This window comes from Haemorhous mexicanus, chromosome 28 (assembly GCF_027477595.1).
Source record: "Haemorhous mexicanus isolate bHaeMex1 chromosome 28, bHaeMex1.pri, whole genome shotgun sequence".
Lineage (NCBI taxonomy): Eukaryota > Metazoa > Chordata > Aves > Passeriformes > Fringillidae > Haemorhous > Haemorhous mexicanus.
Window position 1 is genome coordinate 5,489,803 of NC_082368.1, and position 23,686 is coordinate 5,513,488.

A 23,686-nucleotide genomic window follows, 5' to 3' on the forward strand; every position below is an offset into this window, starting at 1 on the left:
GGGCAGGGCCGCCGGGGCACGCCTGCCACAAAGTGATCTGTCCGTGAAAGCGCAGGAGGAACGGGACCTGCCACTAAGTGGGATTTGAGTCATAGCGCATGCGCAGGAGCCGGCCCGGCCGCGCGTGCTCGCGGCGGGGGGGGAGGTCTCGCGCGACGGGCGCACGGCCATAAAAGGCGGTGGGCGTGGCCGGCGGTGTAAGTCCCGCAGTGCGCGTGCGCGGCCGTGAGGGGAGCGCTGGGCAGCGCCATATCCCGGCCCCCCCCCCGCCGCCCCGCCACCACGCGCATGCGCGCTGAGCTGCTGCGGGCACCTGCGCAATAGTGATCCCCAGGTCGCGCTCGGCGGAGACCGGCCCGGGAGGACATGCTGCCAAATAGTGATCCTTAGCTGCTGGTGGTCTCCTGAGGGGGCTGCGGGGTCCGGGGCCGTCCCCACACACCGCACCTGCCCGGGCACCGCTCCCCGCCTCCCTCCGGCCTCCCAGCAGCGCCGCACCGCCGGCGGGGCCGCTCCTCGGGCCGCGAGGTGAGAGCGGAGGGGAAGGAGTTGTGAGGGGGGGGGGGGGGGGAGAGCTCAGGGCCTGAGGGACGAGGCGGGGGGGGGTGCGGCGGAGAAAAGTTGGGGAAAAACCTGGAGCGGGGATTCCTGGAGATCGCCAGGCTGGGGGACAGGGGCTGTGGGGTGCCTGGAGCCGGCTGAGGGCTCACGAGTGGGAAACAGCGAAGCGGGCCGGAGTGGGAGCGCTGCGATGAGGAGCAGCAGCATCAGCGCTCAGGGGTGACAGGTTGTGGCCTGGCCCCAGTGTGAGCCCATTCCCGAGGCAGGAACCAAGCTGGGCTCGCTGGGAATACGAGCCGGGATCGCGGCTCTGCTCCCCAGGCGAGTGTCGGGCCTGTGGTGCTCTTTGGAGGAAATGGTGCATCATCCTGCAGTGTGGAAAGGGAAATAATTCCCTTTGCCGGGGAGCTGGGGCCATCCTGGAGCGCTGCCGCTGCTGCTGCCGAGCATCGTCCGCATTCCTGGTGTTCCAAAGGGAAAACAGAGCGCCTGGAGTGGGAGATGGGATTGTCTGGGTCTGACAGGAGTTCTTAGAGGGGCAGGAAGATCTCAGGTGTGATGAGATCTGCTGTCAGCTCTCTCTAACTCAGCATGGCTGAATGTGTTTGTGTTGTGGTTCTACAGCATCGTCCTGACATAAGGAAAAGAAACACTTTTCCCTCATTTCCTCTTTTTTCCACTTCGCCTTTGGAGTTCTAAGTGGTGGCTTGTTGTGAAGCCCTGTGAGAGTTTGAAGAACGACACTTATTTATGCTTTATAAAACAGAACTCTAAACCCTGAGTTATTTCAGTGAAACATCCACCTGATTTCTCTTTCAGTGACATTTTCCAACCAGCTGCCCACAACGACTTGGTGTCATTTTCTCCCTAGTTTTGTTGCAACCTGAAGAAAAAACAGATTGGGGGAATTTTTCCCCTTTTTGTTACTTTGTTGTGGGTGGGATTGAGCTCAGGAGAGCCCAGCAGGGAGGCTGTCATCCTGTCCCTCCATCAGCAGGGGACAGTGGCACAGAATTGAGCCCATCAAATGGAAACTGCTGCCACATTTGACAGCCTGATTCGCTGGAGTGGAGTTCCTGTTATAAAACTCCCCCTTTTCTCCTCAAAATCCCGGGGATTTGGGCACAAACACAGCTCGGGGAGGGGGGTTAAAGTGAGGGCATCGCTGCTGGCCCAGCCCACACTGAAGTGTTTTTAAACATAAATTAAACCATAATTTCTGGTGCCATCATTACTCCAGTTTCCTGCTGGTTTCCTGTGGAGGAGGCTCGGGTGCTGCCCATGTCCCTGCTCAAAGTTAAACCAGTTACCTGAGCAGCTCCTGGCCCAGTTTGCACTGGGGTTAATCTGGGAGTGCCCTGAGCCTCTCCTGGGCAGGGACTGCGGGCTGAGCGTGCTGCCAGTGGGATTGTGGTGGGCACCAGTGACATCCCAGCCTGGCTCCTGGCACTGCCCACTCCTGCCCACCTGGGAACCCGGGACCATCCCGTGCCAGGGTTATCCCTGCAGGGAGCTGGGAGTGCTGCTGCTCCCCGAGCTGGGGGAGCTCTGCTGGGAATTCCAGGGAATTCTGTGGGATCCCTGCTCCCCACCCTGCCCTGCTGCACGGCTGGAGGGTTATGTAAGATCCCTCTGGTTGTTCCTCAGCCTGGCTCTGCTGGGGTTTGCTGCTCACGGCAGAAACCTGTCGGAAAATGGAGAAAGCCCAAAATAAACAAACAGGGACGGCCAAAAGCCTTTCAGTGAGAGAGCTGCTCCTTCGTTCTCAGCCCAGGAGCTGCTGCTGGGAGTCTGTGCTTGGAGTTGGGAGCCCTGGAATGGAAACGTGTGGCCAAGTCCAGAAACACCTGATGGGGCAGGAAGCTGCTGTGGGGTGAGGTGTTTGTACCCCTGAGGAGGCAGAGGAGCTGCTGGTGTTCAGAGGCTGATCTGGAAATAGACTGGATGGTTTTATTGTTGTTTTTGTGTGTTTTTAAATGTCCCTTCAGCGCTTGCTGTGGGAGGAAGGAGTTGAGTGGTAATTGAGTGTTGAGCTCTTCTCTCTGCTGAGCAGGGACAGGACCCAAGGGCTGTGTCAGGAGGGATTTGGGGTGGATTGTAGGGATTTAGGGAGGATTTTAGGGAAAAGCTCTTCCCCCAGAGGGTGGTGGGGCACTGGAACAGCTCCCCAGAGAATGGACACATTCTCAAAGCTGCCCTGGGATGGGATTTTGGGATGTCCTGTGCAGAGGCAGGAGCTGTGGGTGATCCCTGTGGGTTTTGTGCTGCTCCACGAGAGGTTCTGGAAGTCTCTGTGCTGCTGTGCACGGCTGAGGAGGAGGAGGAGGAGAGCACAGAGCAGGGATGAGCTGGAACTGGGGGGGCTGGCGTTGTTTTGGGGTTTTCCCTCCACCTTTTTAGGGCTGGAAAGGCACCAAAGGCAGTGGTCAGTGCCTGGGGAATTCCTGGGTGTCCTGCAAGGGAATTCTCTGGCTGCAGGCAGGGCTTGCACTGCTGTGATCCGAGGTGTCGCTGGCCTCACAGCTCCAGGGAATTTTAGACATCTGTGGAGTTTATAAAGTTTATTTTTAGGCATCTGTAGAGTTCACAAAGTCAGGATCATGGCAGGGATTACACATTCCCATCTGGAAGGTGCTGGTTTGGCCATGGATGCAGCAGAACTCGGGAGGATCTGCTGATTTTAGAGAAAATAGGGATGAAATTTTCATATTAAGACCTTGGCTCAGCTTTTCTCAACCTGTGTCACAGATCCTCCTGGGAAATTCTGGTTTAGGATTTGAAAATGGCTTTAGGCACAAAGACAAGGTTGAAGTTGTGCATTTGAGGCTGGGTCTGGTGTCACACTCGGGCTGTGAATTAAACACAGCAATGCTGGGGCTTTGAAAATTGATCCAACTTGTGATAATTTTCCAGCAGCAGAGAGTGGCCTTGTGCACACCTGGGACAGAATTAAGCACAGCAGACGTCCAGAGGTTAATCTGAAAATGGGCTAATTTTAGATATTAGGGGTCTTGTAAGGTCAGGAACATTGGTGAAAATACTCTGGAGTGCTCGGGGTATAAACATTGAATTTGGTGGCATTCAGGGACATCTTGGGTCGTGTCATGCAGAGACTTTTCACCAGGTGAAACCCCTGCCCAGGATTTCAGAGGGGACAGCTGGCACTGCCCCCGTGGTGGCACCGGCCTGGCAGGGCCAGCAGAGCTCTGCCCTTCCATTCCCTGCCCTTTTCCCCTTTTCCCATTCCAAAGCCAACCTTCTGCTGTCCTTCCCGAGGCTTTGAAGGGTGCAGGGAGTAAAGGAGCTTTTCCTGCCTCATCCCTTGTTTTCCTGCTCCATGATCCCGTCCTGCTCCCTCTCCCTGAGCTGTTGCTGGCTACTCTTTGATGCTTTGCTGGCCCCAGGAGCAGCCACTTAGCTTCTGAACCCCTCAATTAAAAATCTCCTTCCTTCCCAGCCTCCCCTGAGTTCCCTTTCCGTGGATAAACCTGGCTGGAAGTGGAAATTCCTGGGAATTTCTGCTGTGTTTCTTAGGAGGGAATTGGTTTATCCTGAGAAGCAGAAAATCACCGAGTTTTAGGACAAAAATCTGGTGATTCTGGAGTCTGTTCCAGGATTGTTTGTTGGGTTTCTGTGCCCACCTGTGGCAGGTGAGGTCTCAGGGATTTCCCTGTTGAAGGCAGAGCTGATCTGTGGAGCCCGGAGGGGATTTTGGCAGGACAGGGTGACAAGGGAACATTTCCTGTGCTTCCCCAGGTGCTCTGGCTCTGCCCTGGGATCGAATGTCTCCATCTGGAAGTGCTTGGGAGTGGGGTGAGAATCGCTCTGCTCTGAGCTGTGATTTTAACTCTGTCCCGAGCCAGGAGTTTGTTATTTATAGCCAAGGAGTAGCAAACTCTCACGGTACACAGGGGGCCATAAAATAATATTTTCTGTTTTGTTTCCTGTGTTTTGATATTTCTGCCTGTGCCTGACGTGTGTCCCTGCCTCTCCTGGGCTGTGATATCTGAATTATTTCCCAAATATTTCCCTCAAACCTCTGTGCCTGCCGTGCTTTTCCACCCAGCTCCAGTGCAGAGGTGCCAGCACCGCTGGGGAGGTGACACCTGGTGACACCTGAAGTGTCCTGAGCAGGCAAACCCAGCCAGTGGAGAATTCCCTGTCAGGGAGCAGACCTGGAGCTGGTTGTGGCTGGAGGTTTCACTCCCACCTTCTGGCCAGGGATGATGGAGGGGCCATGGAATTGCTGTTCCAGGGGATTCCCAAATTATTTTAAGTTGGTTTTGTGTCTCCTTTTAACTCTTCTGTTGCATTTTCAGAGATCAGAATACCTTGCATGGCAACGAGTAAAAAAGTGAAATTTACCGCAATTTTAACACCAAAATCCAGTTTCATGGCCTGCTCTCATGGTTTATTTATTCATTCCCTGTGTTTCCTTCTGCTGAAGCCTTTCCATCCCTGACCATCTTGTAGCTCAGCGTGCAGACAGGTGGCCAATCCCAAAAACCCTGCCTGCCTTCCCTGGCTGCTGCTCCTGCTGCAGGAATCTGTGACCCTGTTGTGTGTGAGGTGCTGCAGGACACAAAGCTGTGAGCAGAAGGCTCAGCCAGGCTCTTCCCTCTGCCAAATCCCTCCATCCTGGGCTCCAGGCTGGCCTTTGGGGTGCTTTGTGTTTGCTGGAAATGTTTCCATGGAACCTTCCAGTGCAACATCACATTTTGAAGGTGTTCAGAGAGGAGAGAGAAATTTGTGTCCTGGGAGATTGAATCCCTCCAGTTGGTTTGATCTGTCCTCAGTTCTGATGGTTGCTGTCTCTCTGTGCCCCCCAGATGCAGCAGAACCCCCACTCCCATGCTGGTTGCTGATTTCTGTGGTTCCATTCCCCTCCCAGGTGAAATTCAGCCCCATTCCCATGCTGGTTGCTGATTTCTGTGGTTCCTTTCCCCCTCAGGTGCAGCTGAGCCCCCATTCCCATGCTGGTTGCTGATTTTGTTGGTTCCTCTCTCCCTCCAGGGAGACCCTCTCAGTTCAGCTCCCATTCCCATGCTGATTTTGGTGTTCCTCTCCCCCAGGTGCAGCTCAGCCCCATTCCCATGCTGGTTGCTGATTTTGGTCATTCCTCTCCCCCAGGTGCAGCTCAGCCCCATTCCCGTGCTGGTTGCTGATTTTGGTCATTCCTCTCTCCCCCAGGTGCAGCTCAGCCCCATTCCCATGCTGGTTGCTGATTTTGGTCATTCCTCTCTCCCCCAGGTGCAGCTCAGCCCCATTCCCATGCTGGTTACTGATTTCAATGGTCCCTTTTCCCCCCCCAAGTGAAGTTCAGCCCCATTCCCATGCTGGTTGCTGATTTTGGTCATTCCTCTCTCCCCCAAGTGAAGTTCAGCCCCATTCCCATGCTGGTTACTGATTTCAATGGTCCCTTTTCCCTCCCAAGTGAAGTTCAGCCCCATTCCCATGCTGGTTACTGATTTTGATGGTTCCTCTCTCCCCCAGGTGCAGTTCAGCCCCATTCCCATGCTGGTTACTGATTTCAATGGTCCCTTTTCCCCCCCAGGTGCAGCTCAGCCCCATTCCCATGCAGGTTGCTGATTTTGGTGGTTCCTCTCTCCCCCAGGTGCAGCTCAGCCCCATTCCCATGCTGGTTGCTGATTTTGGTCATTCCTCTCTCCCCCAGGGGCAGCTCAGCCCCATTCCCATGCTGGTTGCTGATTTTGGTCATTCCTCTCCCCCCCAGGTGCAGCTCAGCCCCATTCCCATGCTGGTTGCTGATTTTGGTCATTCCTCTCTCCCCCAGGTGCAGCTCAGCCCCATTCCCATGCTGGTTACTGATTTTGGTCATTCCTCTCCCCCAGGTGCAGCTGAGCCCCATTCCCATGCTGGTTGCTGATTTTGGTGTTCCTCTCCCCCCCAGGGGAAGTTCAGCCCCATTCCCATGCTGGTTGCTGATTTCTGTGGTTCCTCTCTCCCCCAGGTGCAGCTGAGCTCCGTTTCCTGTGCCTGTGCCCTGCCCGATTCCAAGCTGGCGATGTCCAGGGTGCCGAGTCCCCCCCCTCCGGCAGAGATGTCCAGCGGGCCCGTGGCCGAGAGCTGGTGCTACACACAGGTCAGCAGCCCTGGGCTGTGGGGGGCTCTGGGGGTGCAGGTACACACAGGGAGTAACTCACAGGGCATTTACACACAGGGAGTTACTCACAGGGAGTTACACACTGCAGGTACACACTGGGAGTTACACACTGCAGGTACACACAGGTCAGCAGCCCTGGGCTGTGGGGGTCTGTGGGGCTGCTGGGGGTGCAGGTACACACAGGGAGTTACACACAGGGAGTTACACACTGCAGGTACACACAGGTCAGCAGCCCTGGGCTGTGGGGGGCTGTGGGGCTGCTGGGGGTGCAGGTACACACAGGGAGTTACTCACAGGGCATTTACACACAGGGAGTTACACACTGCAGGTACACACAGGGAGTTACACACTGCAGGTACGCACAGGGAGTTACACACTGCAGGTACGCACAGGGAGTTACACACTGCAGGTACACAGGGAGTTACACACTGCAGGTACACACAGGGAGTTAGTTACACACAGGGAGTTACACACTGCAGTTATACACAGGTCAGCAGCCCTGGGCTGTGGGGGGCTCTGGGGCTCCTGGGGGTGCAGGTACACACAGGGAGTTACACACTGGGCAGGTACACGCTGCAGGTACACACAGGGAGTTACACACAGGGCATTTACACACTGGGAGTTACACACTGGGAGTTACACACAGGGAGTTACACACTGCAGGTACACACAGGTCAGCAGCCCTGGGCTGTGGGGCTGCTGAGGGTGCAGGTACACCCAGGGAGTTACACACTGCAGGTACACACAGGTGGTTACACACAGGGCATTTACACACTGCAGTTACACACAGGGAGTTACACACAGGGCATTTACACACTGCAGTTACACACAGGGCATTTACACACAGGGAGTTACACTCGGCAATCACACACTGCAGTTACACACAGGGCATTTACACGGGGGAGTTACACACTGAAGTTACACTCATCAGTCACACACTGCAGTTACACACTCTACTTGCACACAGCACTTGCACACAGCACTTGCACACAGAGCAATTACAGCAGTTCCACAGCAGTTCCACAGCAGTTCCACCAGCCCCACACTGCAGTTGTCACACAGGAACAGCCAAAGCTCCCCGTGCCCTGCAGGAGCCCCTGGAGCCATTCCCAGAATTCCAGATCCCCCACCCAGAGCTGGGGGCTGCACTTTGTCCCTGTGGGATGGACAGGGCTGACCCAGAGCTCCTGTTCTCTCCATCCAGATCAAGGTGGTGAAGTTCTCCTACATGTGGACCATCAACAACTTCAGCTTCTGCCGGGAGGAGATGGGGGAGGTCATCAAGAGCTCGACCTTTTCCTCTGGAGCCAACGACAAACTCAAGTGGTGAGGCCCAGGGAGAGGGAGGGGTTCATCCCAGCTGGGCTGGGCTTTGGGGCTGGGACAGGGGAATCCATGGAAACGTCGTTATCCCGAGCATGAAAGCCCCAGTGCCTCAGCAGTGTTTGCACACAAACCAATGTTTGCCCTCAAAACAGATTCCTGTTATGAGCCCAGGTGAGGCCGTGAGGGTGCACAGCCCATTTCACCCTCCCACTTCCAGCCCCTCATACTCCATGGGGTTCCAAAGTGAATTTTTCCTGCTGTGAAATCCCTTTCTGTGAGTGGCAGCTTTTTGTGGCCGTGGAGGACACAGGGATGAGGCAAATGCCAATGTCCTCTCATTGCTTCTGCCCAGGAGCTGCTGCCTCTTCAGGGTGACCTCATTTGGAGCCTTTCCCTTTCCTCTAAACCTTCCTTATCTTCCCTGAGGCCTCAATCATTTCCAGTAACTCAGAGTGGACCTTGCTCAGAGCCTGTGTCTGCTCTGAGCCGTGTCCTGGTGCATCCATGGCCTCTGATTCCTGGTTTTATCTGCTGCTGAGTGGTTCAGAATTTCCCTTTTCAGTACCACTGCTGGGAAATCAGCCCCTGGATGAATTGTATCCATGGGATACAGTGTGAGTTCCCTCCTTTGGGTGGCAGAGCTGTGCTTTCCTTGGCCTGCCTTTGTTCCTGTCACCTTTGTCCCCTCTGCTCTCAGCCCTCCCTGGAACATCTGGATCTGTGGATTTGGTCCCTGTGTGTGGGAGCTGTTCATTAGCTGTTTGCTTTTTGTTCTTGGTGGATTCTGTGTCATGTTTCAGGTCATGGAAGAGCCTCTTCCTGCCTTTTCTTCACACAGGAGGAGTTTTTCCTTTTAACCCTGGTATTTTTTTTTTGTTGAAGAACCACCAGCCTTCCAGAAATCTCTTGTTCCTTGCAGTTGCCTCCTGTGGCATTTTATCAACCATTTCTCTGTGTTTGTTGCACTTCCTCAAGCCCACTGCCTCCATTTTATTTATTTCACTTTCCTTTTTTGAGGATTGGTATCCTGGCTGCTCCTCAGTGATTCCAGCCCTTCTCCCTGCCCTTTTCCCTAGGGATTTGCTGGGCTGCCCATAATTCCTGGGTGTTTTTCTCAGTGTGGGGGTACAGCTGTACCCCAGCTCTGCTCCTTTCAGCCCCCGTGCTCCCCTGGGGCTCAGGGGTTGTTTTCAGCCCTCGTTTGCTGTGCAAATGTGAAAATCCCACAGTGCCCTTCCTTTGGAGGCATCCCTGACCTGCTGGCATCCCCAATCCCCCTTTTCCAGGTGTTTACGTGTGAACCCCAAGGGCCTGGACGAGGAGAGCAAGGATTACCTGTCCCTGTACCTGCTGCTGGTGAGCTGCCCCAAGAGCGAGGTCAGGGCCAAGTTCAAATTCTCCATCCTCAACGCCAAGGGAGAGGAGACCAAGGCCATGGGTGAGTGAGACCCCTCTGGGGGAGGGAGACCCCCCCTGGGGTGGGTGAACCCCTTCCTTGGGATGAGCTGGGCCAGGGTTTGGGCTTTGCTGTGCCCCTGGCCCGGGTTAAGCCAGGCCTATCCACAGAGAGCCAGCGCGCCTATCGCTTCGTGCAAGGCAAGGACTGGGGCTTCAAGAAGTTCATCAGGAGAGATTTCCTGCTGGATGAGGCCAACGGGCTCCTGCCAGATGACAAACTGACCCTGTTCTGTGAGGTGAGCCCTGCTCCAGCCCCACACAGCTCCCCCAGCCCAGGGCCAGCCCCACAGAGCTCCCCCAGCCCAGGGCCGGCCCCACAGAGCTCCCCCAGCCCAGGGCCAGCCCCACAGAGCTCCCCAGTGCAGGCAGGGCCAGCCCCACAGAGCTCCCCCAGCCCAGGGCCGGCCCCACAGAGCTCCCCCAGCCCTGCTCCAGCCCCACAGAGCTCCCCCATGCAGGCAGGGCCAGCTCCACAGAGCTCCCCCAGCCCTGCTCCAGCCCCACACAGCTCTCCAGCCCCACAGAGCTCCCCCAGCCCAGGGCCAGCCCCACAGAGCTCCCCAGTGCAGGCAGGGCCAGCCCCACAGAGCTCCCCCAGCCCAGGGCCAGCCCCACAGAGCTCCCCAGTGCAGGCAGGGCCAGCCCCACAGAGCTCCCCCAGCCCTGCTCCAGCCCCACACAGCTCCCCCAGCCCTGCTCCAGCCCCACAGAGCTCCCCCAGCCCTGCTCCAGCCCCACAGAGCTCCCCAGTGCAGGCAGGAGTTCCCCCAGCCCTGCTCCAGCCCCACAGAGCTCCCCCAGTCCTGCTCCAGCCCCACACAGCTCCCCCAGCCCAGGGCCAGCCCCACACAGCTCCCCCAGCCCTGCTCCAGCCCCACAGAGCTCCCCCAGCCCTGCTCCAGCCCCACAGAGCTCCCCAGTGCAGGCAGGAGTTCCCCCAGCCCTGCTCCAGCCCCACAGAGCTCCCCCAGCCCAGGGCCAGCCCCACACAGCTCCCCCAGCCCTGCTCCAGCCCCACAGAGCTCCCCCAGCCCTGCTCCAGCCCCACAGAGCTCCCCCAGCCCAGGGCCAGCCCCACAGAGCTCCCCCATGCAGGCAGGGCCAGCCCCACAGAGCTCCCCCATGCAGGCAGGGCCAGCCCCACAGAGCTCCCCCAGCCCAGGGCCAGCCCCACAGAGCTCCCCCAGCCCTGCTCCAGCCCCACAGAGCTCCCCCAGCCCTGCTCCAGCCCCACAGAGCTCCCCCAGCCCAGGGCCAGCCCCACAGAGCTCCCCCAGCCCTGCTCCAGCCCCACAGAGCTCCCCCAGCCCTGCTCCAGCCCCACACAGCTCCCCCAGCCCAGGCAGGGCTGGCCCTTCCCTCACCCCCTCTCCCAGGTCAGGATCACTGCTGGCTGTTCTGTCCCTGCCATTCTCTGCTCTGGCTGTGCCTTTTCCCCTCCTGGTTCATCCCTCTGCCTTTTGGCTGCTTCCTGCTCGGCTTTTCCCTGGAATGGTGGTGGGAATTGGGCAGGTTTGATGATCATTTCCTGGTGCTTTGGTGTTCCCATCCCTCTGTTTGTGCTCCTTGATGTGGGGCTTGCTTGGGATAATCACAGCCTGGATCTGCACTGGGAACTGCCCTGCTCAATAAAAGAGAGCTTCTCTTTATTTCCTTCAATGTGTCTGCACAGCCAGCAAGGAGAAAAAATGTGAGAAAAGGAGATTTTGCAGTAATCACCATTTTCTGGTCATTGTGTTTGTGTTTTTCTACAACATCATTATTATTTCACTTGTGCTATTCCAGGCAAAGATGCAGCCAGTTATTTCCAAACCCAGAGATTTAAGTTGAAAAACCTTAATGAGCAAATAGAAACTCTAATTTAGTGTCTTCAGAGCTTCTTCTGCCTCGCTCCCATTGTCTTTTTAACTGCAAACCCCCTCCTGGAGCTGTTTTTTTTTGCCAGAAGAGAGCAGAACAAGTTGTTCTCTCCTTGCATCTCCTGCACTTTTTTCCTGGGAGTCTTTTCTTTTCAGGAATAAAAGAAGGGCTTCAAAGTCCTTTGACAGCTGGGATTTTTGGGAGGGTTTTGGTTTGTTTTTAGGTGGGTTTTTTTGCAGGTTTTGGCCATCATAATCATGCACATGTTTAAATGAACAAACATCTCAAGGATGTTTGATCAGCAGCAGAAATTCCTAGGGATGGAGGGAGCCCTTCCTTGAGCTCAAAATGGGAGGAGAAAGGAGAGTCTGGCATGGCAGAAACAAATCCTTGCCTGGTTTGGCATCCAAGGCTGGGATCCCTTTCCTTTTTCCTTTTTCCTTTTTCCTTTTTCCTTTTTCCTTTTTCCTTTTCCTTTTTCCTTTTTCCTTTTCCTTTTTCCTTTTCCCTTTCCTTTTCCCTTTCCTTTTCCCCTTTTTCTTTTTCCTTTTCCCTTTTCCTTTTTCCTTTCCTTTTCCCTTTCCTTTTCCTTTTCCTTTTTCCTTTTCCCTTTTCTTTTTCCTTTTTCCTTTTTCCTTTTTCCTTTTTCCTTTTTCCTTTTTCCTTTTTCCTTTTTCCTTTTTCCTTTTCCTTTTTCCTTTTCCCTTTCCTTTTCCCTTTCCTTTTCCTTTTTCCTTTTCCTTTTTCCTTTTCCCTCTCCTTTTCCCTCTCCTTTTCCCTCTCCTTTTCCCTCTCCTTTTCCCTCTCCTTTTCCCTCTCCATTTCCTTTTCCCTTTCCCTTTCCCTTTCCTTTTCCTTCACTTCCAGCTTCCCTGGCTGTCCTTCCTCTCTCTTGGCCACTGGTCCTGAACAGAACTGGAATTTTCCTTGGGCTGCAAGGAAAATCCAGGGCAAATCCAGGGAATGGCTTCACCTCTGCTTCTCCTCCATCACTCCTGATTGCAGCAGGGCACAATTAATCAGAGCTTTGCTAATTGGGCTCTGCTGCAGCTGTGATTTACCTGGGTTTAACCACGGGGTTGGTGCTGCACAGGCTCCCTGTGGGCCCTTCTGGAATTCCTCACCTTGGAGCAGGGATTGGGAATTGCCTCCTCCACATCTCCCTCATGTCTGACATAAGCTGGGATTTGTTGGACTCAGTCTGGAGTGGGGTTTGGTTGTGTTGTGGAATATTCAGCTCTCCTGAAGGAGAAGCAGGAGGGCACTGAGGGGTCAGCCCCTGCCCTGTGGGGTCCGTGCTGGGCTCTGGGAGCTCTGTGTGTCCCTCATCTCCCCTGGGGTGGTGGCTGTTGCATTATTGATTGGAAGGAGAAACTGGGTCAGGTGTGGTGTCTGGAAAAAATCCGGAAAGAGCAAAAATCCGGTTCCACTTCCTTCAGAAACCTCCTCATGGATTGCATGGATGTGCTGTCAGTGTGGGACTGGGAGGAAAATCTGCGTTTGGGGTTTGGGGTTTGGGATGGACACCCTGGTGCAGGGATCTCTGCAGAGGATCCTTTAGGAGTGGGGAGTTTTTAACCCCGCGGTGCCTGAAGCCAGGGCTGCGGGTGTGCCCTGGGAGCAAAGGCTCCTGCAGGGCCAGGGCAGTGAGAGTGTCCCTGTCCCCAGGTGAGCGTGGTGCAGGACTCGGTGAACATCTCGGGCCAGAACACCATGAACATGGTCAAGGTGCCCGAGTGCCGCCTGGCCGACGAGCTGGGCGGGCTCTGGGAGAACTCGCGCTTCACCGACTGCTGCCTCTGCGTGGCCGGCCAGGAGTTCAAGGGCCACAAAGCCATCCTGGCAGGTGGGACTGCCCCGGGGGGATGGAGGGGACGGGGGAGTGGTTTGGGATGGGGGGAATGGGGGGGATGGTTTGGGATGGGGGAAATGGTTTGGGATGGGGAAATGGTTTGGCATGGGGGGGATGGTTTGGGATGGAGGGAGTGGTTTGGGATGGAGGGAGTGGTTTGGGATGGGAGGGAGTGGTTTGGGATGGGGGAGTGGTTTGGGATGGGGGGAGTGGTTTGGGATGGGGGAAATGGTTTGGGATGGGGGGAGTGGTTTGGGATGGGAGGGAGTGGTTTGGCATGGGGGGAGTGGTTTGGGATGGGAGGGAATGTGGGGAGTGGTTTGGGATGGAGGGAATGGGGGGAATGGGAGGGAATGGTTTAGGATGGAGGGATTGGGGGTGTGGACAGAATGGGGGAATGGGGGAGACAATGGTTTGGGATGGAGACAGTGGTTTGGGATGGAGGCAATGGTTTGGGATGGAGACAATGGTTTGGGATGGAGGCAATGGAAGGAATGGTTTGGGATGGAGACAATGGGGGAATGGTTTGGGATGGAGACAATGGTTTGGGATGGAGGCAATGGAAGGAATGGTTTGGGATGGAGACAATGGTTTGGGATGGAGGCAATGGAAGGAATGGTTTGGGATGGAGGCAATGGGGGAATGAAGGGATCTCAGAGCTCATCCATGGCAGAGACACCTTCCACAATCTCAGGGTGCTCCCAGCCCCATCCAGCCTGGCCTGGGACACTTCCAGGGTTCCAGGAGCAGGCACAGCTGCTCTGGGAAGGCAGTCCCTGGTGGGGAGAGCTGGGGGCTGGGGAGGTGCTGGAGCAGCAGCCAGCCCTTCCCAGGGGATGCAGCATTCCCAGCAAGTTCTGTTCCCCCCACAGCACGCTCCCCCGTGTTCAGCGCCATGTTCGAGCACGAGATGGAGGAGAGCAAAAAGGTGAGAGCCAGGGGAGGGGCACCCCAGCAGGGAAAGGTCCTGCTCAGGTGATCCCTGCTGGGATCCCCCTCTGGCACCTTCAGCTGCTCCTCTCACACAGGGACACCTCTGCTCCTGAAGGGAGCGGGGGAGGAGGGATCCGGGATCAAATGTCCCTTTGTTCCCTTGGGAAGGAGGCTGGGGGGGACGGGGAGAAGTGGAGACTGTGGGATACAGCTTGGAGTTGTTCTTGCTCCATCCACATACTTCCTTCCCCCCTCCTTTCACTCCCTTCCTTTTCCCCCCTTCCTTTTCCCCCCTTCCTTTTCCCCCCTTCCTTTTCCCCCCTTCCTTTTCCCCCCCTCCTTTTCCCCCCTTCCTTTTCCCCCTTCCTTTTTCCCCCTTCCTTTTTCCCCCTTCCTTTTTCCCCCTTCCTTTTTCCCCCTTCCTTTTTCCCCCTTCCTTTTCCCCCCTTCCTTTTCCCCCCTTCCTTTTCCCCCCTTCCTTTTCCCCCCTTCCTTTTTCCCCCTTCCTTTTTCCCCCTCCTTTTTCCCCCTCCTTTCCCTCCCCTCCTTTCCCTCCTCTCCTTTTTCCCCCTCCTTTTCCCCCTTTCTCAAGTTCAACTCCTTGTAACCCATTTCTCTGAAGGGTTTTGGGGTAGGAGCAGCCCTGGAGCCCCTTGGCAGACCCCAAAAGGCTCCTTTTTCTCCTTTTCCTCCTTTTCCTCCTTTCTCCCCTTGCAGAACCGGGTTGAGATCAACGACGTGGAGCCCGAGGTTTTTAAGGAGATGATGTGTTTCATTTACACTGGGAAGGCCCCAAACCTGGACAAGATGGCTGATGATCTGCTGGCAGCTGCTGACAAGGTAAACTTGGGATTTATGGGAGCTGGAATGCCATGGGATTTCCTTCCCACAGTGCTCCCAGAGCCCTGGGATGGGCAGGGTCCTTGGAATTGAGGCTTCAGGGAAACCTGGAAACACACCTGGACCAGCAGGTTGACAGAGAACACACCTGGAGCTGCACAGATCCATCAGGATTTCTGTCTCCACTGCTCATTTTTAAGCATTTTTGAAGCTTCCAGAGGACTCTGCTGCAGATCTTCCCATTAAACCATCAGGAATTTTTGCTCTGCTGCTCATTTTTAAGGATTTTTGGAGGTCCCAGAAGAGCCTGTTCAGCATGATCCGAGCTGGGCTGAGGAGACAATTACAGAGCAGACCCAGGGATGTTTTTCCATGTGGTTATTCCCAAATCCCCGGAGCAGTGCTGAGTCTGGACAAACAGTTCTCCTCCTGCCCTGCCTCCTGTCAGCCCTGAGGCTCTGGAAATCCAGGGGTGGGAAATGGTGTTGGTTTTCCTGCTGCAGTGCCAGTCCCTGCTGCTCCTGGGAGCCGCTGGAATTCCCTGGAGCTCTTCCCCTCCCCTTTGCAGCCCCAAAGATGGCAGTGAGAGCTCTGTTAACCCCTGAAATCCATCATTTACAACCCAAACTGTTCCCTTTTTCTTCTTTTTTTCCCCCTTAGAAGTGACTCAGTGCTAGGGAAAGATCCAATCTGGAGCCTGAATCCAGGGACTTTTCTTGATCCTGAAATCCTGGGATTTTTCCTGCTCCTGGGATCCTGGGATTCTCCCTGCTCCTGGAATCCTGGGATTCTGCCCTGTTCCTGGGATCCTGGGGTTCTCCCTGCTCCTAGAAACCTGGGGTTCTCCCCCTGCTCTTGAAATCCTGGGATTTTTCCTGTTCCTGAAATCCTGAGATTCTCCCCTGCTCCTGGAATCCTGGGATTTTTCGTGTTCCTGAAATCCTGAGATTTTTCCTGTTCCTGGAATCCTGGGGTTCTCCCCTGCTCCTGAAGTCCAGGGATTTTTCCTGTTCCTGGAATCCTGGGGTTCTCCCTGCTCCTGGGGTTCTCCTGGGCTGGGGGCTTTGGGCTGGGGATGCTTTGTGCCCCTTTGTGTCCCTGGGCTCCATCCCAGGCTGGATCAGAGAGAAAGCTCCATTCCAGCTGGGATTGAGGTGGGAATTCAGAGCCAGGAGATTCCACACAAGCATCCCCACATTTCTCCAAGGTATTGACCAGAGGAGCAGCACTTAGGGCAGGGAGAGCTTCAATTCTGACTTTGCTGCCTTTTAACACAGCTTTGCTTTCCCTTTCCAGCTCATTGTGTGCCTTAAAAGCAGGAATAAAAAACTCCTCCATGAAAACACATAAAGCATCCAATATTTACCCCAGGGACTGAAGCAGCTCCCTCAGAGCTCTGCTGTCTCTTAGGAAAAAGCTGTAATCAGCCCAAAACCAAGCAAAATTCAACTCCAGGAGCTCCCAGTGCAGCAGGCTGGGGGCAGTTGAGGTGGAATTAAAAAAGGAGGAAGGGGAAATGTTGCTGCAGAGAGCCCACAGTGGCCACTCGGGGCCAACAATGTAATTAAAAATGAGTTATTTGTAGCAAAAATGAAACTAAAAAGTGGATACATGGAGGAGAATGTTCCATCTGCAGCAAGAGAGTGCCCAGCTTTATTTGTTACATTTCGAGGCTCTGACAGGCAATTATCCAAACTCATGGCTGGCCCCATAAACTGCTTTATTTATTGAGACAGATTAGCAAAGAAATTTGATTTGCCCTCTCAATTTGCCAGAGAAAACTCCGAGTGCTCTGCCTCTGTTATCAGCCAGGCTTCAGGGAAAATGGGGTTCATGAGCTGGAATTCTGCATTTAAATCCAATCCTGACAGGGGGAAATCTCAGTCAGAACCTAAAATCAATTCATCAATAAATCAATTTATAGTGATGGAGCAGATCCCGTGGCAAAGATCCCACAAATGGATCCCAGCTCAGGGCACAGAACATTCCTGGCTACAAACCTGAAGTGGGGGAGCCCAGCTTGAGGGTTCCCTGCTGTAATTCCATGGGTTTGTCCCAGTGTGCCCTGGAGAGGCTGAAGGGGATGTGTGAGGGTCCCTGGGTGTAATTTTGGGTGTAATTCCATGGTTTTGTCCCAGTGTGCCCAGGAGAGGCTGAAGGTGATGTGTGAGGATGCTCTCTGCAGTACCTGGGTGTAATTTTGGGTGTAATTCCATGGTTTTGTCCCAGTGTGCCCAGGAGAGGCTGAAGGGGATGTGTGAGGGTCCCTGGGTGTAATTTTGGGTGTAATTCCATGGTTTTGTCCCAGTGTGCCCTGGGGGAGGCTGAAGGGGATGTGTGAGGGTCCCTGGGTGTAATTTTGGGTGTAATTCCATGGTTTTGTCCCAGTGTGCCCAGGAGAGGCTGAAGGTGATGTGTGAGGGTCCCTGGGTGTAATTTTGGGTGTAATTCCATGGTTTTGTCCCAGTGTGCCCAGGAGAGGCTGAAGGTGATGTGTGAGGGTCCCTGGGTGTAATTTTGGGTGTAATTCCATGGTTTTGTCCCAGTGTGCCCTGGAGAGGCTGAAGGTGGTGTGTGAGGATGCTCTGCAGTACCTGGGTGTAATTTTGGGTGTAATTCCATGGTTTTGTCCCAGTATGCCCTGGAGAGGCTGAAGGGGATGTCTGAGGGTCCCTGGGTGTAATTTTGGGTGTAATTCCATGGTTTTGTCCCAGTATGCCCTGGAGAGGCTGAAGGTGATGTCTGAGGGTCCCTGGGTGTAATTTGGGTGTAATTCCATGGTTTTGTCCCAGTATGCCCTGGAGAGGCTGAAGGTGATGTGTGAGGGTCCCTGGGTGTAATTTTGGGTGTAATTCCATGGTTTTGTCCCAGTATGCCCTGGAGAGGCTGAAGGTGATGTGTGAGGATGCTCTCTGCAGTAACCTGTCCGTGGAGAACGCTGCTGAGATCCTGATCCTGGCTGACCTGCACAGCGCAGACCAGCTCAAAACCCAGGCCGTGGACTTCATTAATTAGTGAGTAATTGCTCCAGGATGGACAAACCTTTCCCTTTCCCCCCTCCTTTTCCCCCCTTCCTTTTCCCCCCTTCCTTTTCCCCCCATTCCTTTTCCCCCCTCCTTTTCCCCCATTCCTTTTCCCCCCTCCTTTTCCCCCATTCCTTTTCCCCCATTCCTTTTCCCCCCTTCCTTTCCCCCCTTCCTTTCCCCCCTTCCTTTTCCCCCCTTCCTTTTCCCCCCTTCCTTTTCTCCCTTCCCTTTCTCTCTTCCTTTTCTCCCTTCCTTTTCTCCCTTCCTTTTCCCCCCTTCCTTTCCCCCCCTTCCTTTTCCCCCTTCCTTTCCCCCCTTCCTTTTCCCCCCTTCCTTTTCCCCCCTTCCTTTTCCCCATTCCTTTTCCCCCTTCCTTTTTCCCCCTTCCCTTTCCCCCCTTCCCTTTCCCCCCTTCCCTTTCCCCCCTTCCCTTTCCCCCCTTCCCTTTCCCCCCTTCCCTTTCCCCCCTTCCCTTTCCCCCCTTCCCTTTCCCCCCTTCCCTTTCCCCCCTTCCCTTTCCCCCCTTCCTTTTCCCCCCTTCCTTTTCCCCCCTTCCTTTTCCCCCCTTCCTTTTCCCCCCTTCCTTTTCCCCCCTTCCTTTTCCCCCCTTCCTTTTCCCCCCTTCCTTTTCCCCCCTTCCTTTTCCCCCCTTCCCTTTCCCCCTTCCTTTTCCCCCCTTCCTTTTCCCCCCTTCCTTTTCCCCCCTTCCTTTTCCCCCCTTCCTTTTCCCCCCTTCCTTTTCCCCCCTTCCTTTTCCCCCCTTCCTTTTCCCCCCTTCCTTTTCCCCCCTTCCTTTTCCCCCCTTCCTTTTCCCCCCTTCCTTTTCCCCCCTTCCTTTTCCCCCCTTCCTTTTCCCCCCTTCCTTTTCCCCCCTTCCTTTTCCCCCCTTCCTTTTCCCCCCTTCCTTTTCCCCCCTTCCTTTTCCCCCCTTCCTTTTCCCCCCTTCCTTTTCCCCCCTTCCTTTTCCCCCCTTCCTTTTCCCCCCTTCCTTTTCCCCCCTTCCTTTTCCCCCCTTCCTTTTCCCCCCTTCCTTTTCCCCCCTTCCTTTTCCCCCCTTCCTTTTCCCCCCTTCCTTTTCCCCCCCTTCCTTTTCCCCCCTTCCTTTTCCCCCCTTCCTTTTCCCCCCTTCCTTTTCCCCCCTTCCTTTTCCCCCCTTCCTTTTCCCCCCTTCCTTTTCCCCCCTTCCTTTTCCCCCCTTCCTTTTCCCCCCTTCCCTTTCCCCCTTCCCTTTCCCCCTTCCCTTTCCCCTTCCCTCTCTCACTCTCTCTCTGCTCACTCCAAACAAACCAAGGCTGGGCTCCCTCCCTCCCCCAAGATTCCAGGATTTGTTGTTAGCTGTTCCTCTGCTGCACTGGCCCGTGCAGGGAAGGTTCTCCTCTGCCATTTTTGAGCTCCCTCCCTGTGATCCATGGTTTATCCAGCATTCCACTCGTGGAATTGCCCCAAACCCAGCTCAGCCTTGTCCCTTGGGGTTGTCCAGAGTGGGAACAGCCTGGGAGCTGCTCTGAAGCTTCCTGGGATCACCAGAAGGTGCAGGCAGGGCAGGAGCAGGGAGTTCTGATCCTGGAATTGTCCTGGCTGGAGCAGCCTGGGATAGCAGGAGCCATCCCTGCCCGTGGAGCTGGATGAACTTTAAGGTCCTTCCACCCCAAAGCATTCCATGATTTGATGCTGAGGGATTGATTCCAGCTCTGAATCCAGCAGCAGATGGAAAATCCCTGCCAAGCTTTAATAAATGGAACATTTCTGTCACTCGGTGCACTTCTTCCAGTGCTTTTTATATCGATTTAAACCATTCCTGTGCCCAGAGCTGGCCTTGGGATGAGCTCTGTGTTCTGCCATCCCACCTGGAATCTGCTGCAGCTTTTCCTGCTGAGCTCCAAGCCTGCAATGGGGCCAAACCCCTCAGACACCTGAGGGAGCCCAGGAGGAGCAAACCCCCGAGTTCCTCAGGGCCCTGGGAGGAACCTGGAGGGCTGCTCCCATTATCCTGGTCCCTCATCCCAGTTTGCTCCCATTATCCTGGTCCCTCATCCCAGTTTGCTCCCATTATCCTGGTCCCTCATCCCAGTTTGCTCCCATTATCCTGGTCCCTAATCCCAGTTTGCTCCCAGTTATCCCTGTCCCTAATCCCAGTTTGCTCCCATTATCCTGGTCCCTAATCCCAGTTTGCTCCCAGTTATCCTGGTCCCTCATCCCACTTTGCTCCCATTATCCTGGTCCCTAATCCCAGTTTGCCCCCAGTTATCCTGGTCCCTAATCCCAGTTTGCTCCCATTATCCTGGTCCCTCATCCCAGTTTGCTCCCATCCCTCATCCTGGTTTATTTTATTATTCCCATTCTCCCAGTCCCTGATCCTGGTTTGTTCCTGGTTATTCTAGTCCCTAATCCCAGTTTGCTCCCTGTTATCCCAGTTCCTCACCCCGTCCCCATTCCCAGTTTGCTCCCAGTTACCCCAGCCCCCATTCCGAGTTACCCCAGCCCCCATTCCCAGTTTGCTCCCAGTTACCCCAGTCTCCATTCCCAGTTACCCCAGCCCCCATTCCCAGTTTGCTCCCAGTCCCCATTCCCAGTTTGCTCATAGCCCCCATTCCCAGTTACCCCAGCCCCCATTCCCAGTTTGCTCCCAGTTACCCCAGTCCCCATTCCCAGTTTGCTCCCAGTCCCCATTCCCAGTTTGCTCCCAGTCCCCATTCCCAGTTTGCTCATAGCCCCCATTCCCAGTTACCCCAGCCCCCATTCCCAGTTTGCTCCCAGTTACCCCAGTCCCCATTCCCAGTTTGCTCCCAGTCCCCATTCCCAGTTGGCTCCCAGTTGCCCCAGCCCCCATTCCCAGTTGGCTCCCAGTTGCCCCAGCCCCCATTCCCAGTTGGCTCCCAGTTGCCCCAGCCGCTCAGGCCGGCCCTGTCTGTGTTGCAGCCACGCCTCGGACGTGATGGAGACGTCGGGCTGGAAGTCCATGGTGGTGTCCCACCCCCACCTGGTGGCCGAGGCCTATCGCTCGCTGGCCTCGGCGCAGTGCCCGTTCCTGGGCCCGCCCCGCAAGCGGCTGAAGCAATCCTAAACCGCCGCCCCTCATCCCGAGCTTTTCTGGAAGCGGCCCCAGCTGCTGCTGCCGCTGCTGCCCAGCCCTTGACCACCGGGGAGCCGGCGAGGCCCGTGGAGCTTGGACTCTGTTGTTGGGGGGAAGAGGCTGCTCCGTGTGACATCCAGACTTTGTCCAACAGCACCGAGAAACTTTGGGAAAAGGGGGGAGGGTGGGCTCTGGGGCTGTTCCTGCGATTCCCTGTGTCTGTGTGTTCCCTTGCACCCGCCTGAGGCCCTCCAGGATCCGGCTGTTCCCCCGGGACCCCCGGCCCGGGGCTCTGTGTGTGTGGGATGCCTGGGGCAGAGGACTCTGCTCGCTCCTCGGCAGAGTGGAGGCAGAAGTTCCACCGAGGTTTTGGGGAGGAGACCTCCAGGAGGATTGATGGCAAACGTTCCCAAAGTCCTGGCGGCCGAGCTGAGCTGGACGTGCGCCTGTGCCCCGCTGCCCTCGGCCAGGAGATGAATTTGCTGTTTTAGCACTTGTGTGTCCACTGCAAACAGAAAAAAAAAATGGTTCAAAACCCCCTTTTTCTATGAAATGTCAGCTCGGAGCGCGAGGGGCGGTGAAGGCTGTGCTGGGAGAGGACTGCAGACCCCTCGAGCCGAGAGCGGCACCGACGGTTTCTGTTTCAAACGTTGTGGGAAATGCCCAGAGCATTTCCCTGCTTTATTTCCCCTTTCCTCCCTCTTTTTTTAACGAAAGAAAAAAACCCCAAAACCCCCCCAGGATGAATTTCACTCTTGCTGACGGCTGCGTGCGACGTCCCTGAGTTGCTCCGTGATTCTTACACTGTTTGTACCTGGTCTGGCTGTCTGGGGCCAGCCCTGTCCCTTTCTATTTAGTCACTTCTTACAGCAGAGATGTTTCAATAGCTGGGAACTCTTTTTGTTTTTCTTTTGGAAAATATAAATAATTCCTATTTTGTACCCTGTGGTATCTCCGACCTTTTCTTTCCGTTGTTATTTTGTAATTTTTTGGTTTGAACCTCCTCAGGTTCTCCTCGCTCTGCCGTGTCCTGCTGGTGCCCTGAGGTTCCTGGAAGCCAGGGCAGTTTTTTTGGGAATGTTGCACAGGGAATTTCAATACAAATCTGTTGTTTCTCCTTGCAGGTGAGGTCAAAATTCCAGAGTTTTTAATGATTCCTGCAGGATTCCAGCCCTGGGTCCTTCCCTTCACCTGCACCTGTCGGGAAGTGAGGAGGGAGAGCAGGACAATCCTGATGGGATCCAGGATGGCTGGGACAAGGGACAGCAGCCAGGAATGTTGGGATGAGCCCCAAATCCCCTGGGAGCAGTTCCAGAGGGATCTGAGCAGGGGGTGGATCCCAGGGAATGGATCAGGGATCTCCTGCCCCGGATTTTCCATCCCTGGAGCAAGGAGAGCTCCTCTCCCTCCTTTTTCCACCCCCAGGGGCTTCAGGGAATATTTAACATTCAGCTTTCCAGAGCTGGGAATTCCTCAGGCACAGGGAATATTTAACAATCAGCTTTCCAGAGCTGGGAATTCCTCAGGCACAAGGAATATTTCACATTCAGCTTTCCAGAGCTGGGAATATTTAACAATCAGCTTTCCAGAGCTGGGAATTCCACAGGCACAGGGAATATTTAACATTCAGCTTTCCAGAGCTGGGAATATTTAACATTCATCTTTCCAGAGCTGGGAATTCCTCGGGCACAGGGAATGTTTAACATTCAGCTTTCCAGAGCTGGGAATATTTAACAATCAGCTTTCCAGAGCTGGGAATTCCTTGGGCACAGGGAATATTTAACAATCAGCTTTCCAGAGCTGGGAATATTTAACAATCAGCTTTCCAGAGCTGGGAATATTTAACAATCAGCTTTCCAGAGCTGGGAATTCCTCGGGCACAGGGAATATTTCACATTCAGCTTTCCAGAGGAGCCACGCTGAGCCCGGACCTCGTGCTGCTGCTTTGAATTCCAGCTTTGAATTCCTGCTCTTCCCTTTGCTCAGGGATCAGACAGGGACATCTCATCCCCCGGGGCCATCCTTGATGTGCCTCCTTCTCCCTGTTCTCCCCTGGAGCAGCTCCAGGGATCCCTGAATCCCCCAGGAATGGACCCATGGATCCCTGGAATGGATCCCTGAGTCCCTGGATCCCCCAGGAATGGATCCCTGAATCCCTGGAATGGATCCCTGAGTCCCTGGATCCCACGGGAATGGATCTCTGAATCACTCAGGAATGGATCCCTGAATCCCTGGAATGGATCCCTGAGTCCCTGGACCCCCCAGGGATGAATCCCTGAGTCCCTGGACCCCCCAGGAATGGATCCCTGAATCCCTAAATCACTCAGGAACAGATCCCTGAATCCCTGGAATGGATCCCTGAGTCCCTGAATCACTCAGGAATTGATCCCTTAATCCCTAGAATGGATCCCTGAATCCCCCAGGAACAGCTCCCAGGATCCTTGGAATGGATCCCTGGATCCCTGAATCACTGGAATGGATCCCTGAATCCCTGAATCACTCAGGAATGGACTCCTGAATCCCTGGAATGGATCCCTGAATCCCTGGCTCCCTGAATCCCCCAGGAATGGTTCCAGGGATCCCTGAATGCCCCAGGAACAGCTCCTAGGATCCCTGGAATGGATCCCTGGATC

General features: G+C 55.0%; 1 protein-coding gene across 1 annotated transcript; it reads left to right on the forward strand.

Annotated features, from left to right (window-relative positions):
• The first annotated feature begins 264 nt into the window (after positions 1 to 264).
• SPOP (speckle type BTB/POZ protein) lies at positions 265 to 21,994 on the forward strand. The gene is made up of 10 exons (XM_059869321.1): positions 265 to 528; positions 6,533 to 6,664; positions 7,890 to 8,011; positions 9,298 to 9,449; positions 9,578 to 9,705; positions 12,998 to 13,175; positions 14,054 to 14,109; positions 14,832 to 14,954; positions 17,826 to 17,968; positions 20,900 to 21,994. The coding sequence occupies exons 2-10, from the start codon at positions 6,587 to 6,589 to the stop codon at positions 21,042 to 21,044; spliced, it is 1,125 nt and encodes a 374-aa protein (XP_059725304.1). The 5' UTR covers positions 265 to 528; positions 6,533 to 6,586; the 3' UTR covers positions 21,045 to 21,994.
• The last annotated feature ends 1,692 nt before the right edge of the window (positions 21,995 to 23,686 follow it).

What these genes read in the sequence shown, in the direction of transcription:
- SPOP (XM_059869321.1), top strand. Translation starts at nt 6,587, where the DNA reads ATGTCCAGGGTGCCGAGTCCCCCCCCTCCGGCAGAGATGTCCAGCGGG. An exon ending in AACTGACCCTGTTCTGTGAG is followed by an intron (nt 9,706 to 12,997) that starts GTGAGCCCTGCT and finishes CCCTGTCCCCAG; the next exon opens with GTGAGCGTGGTGCAGGACTC. An exon ending in AGATGGAGGAGAGCAAAAAG is followed by an intron (nt 14,110 to 14,831) that starts GTGAGAGCCAGG and finishes CTCCCCTTGCAG; the next exon opens with AACCGGGTTGAGATCAACGA.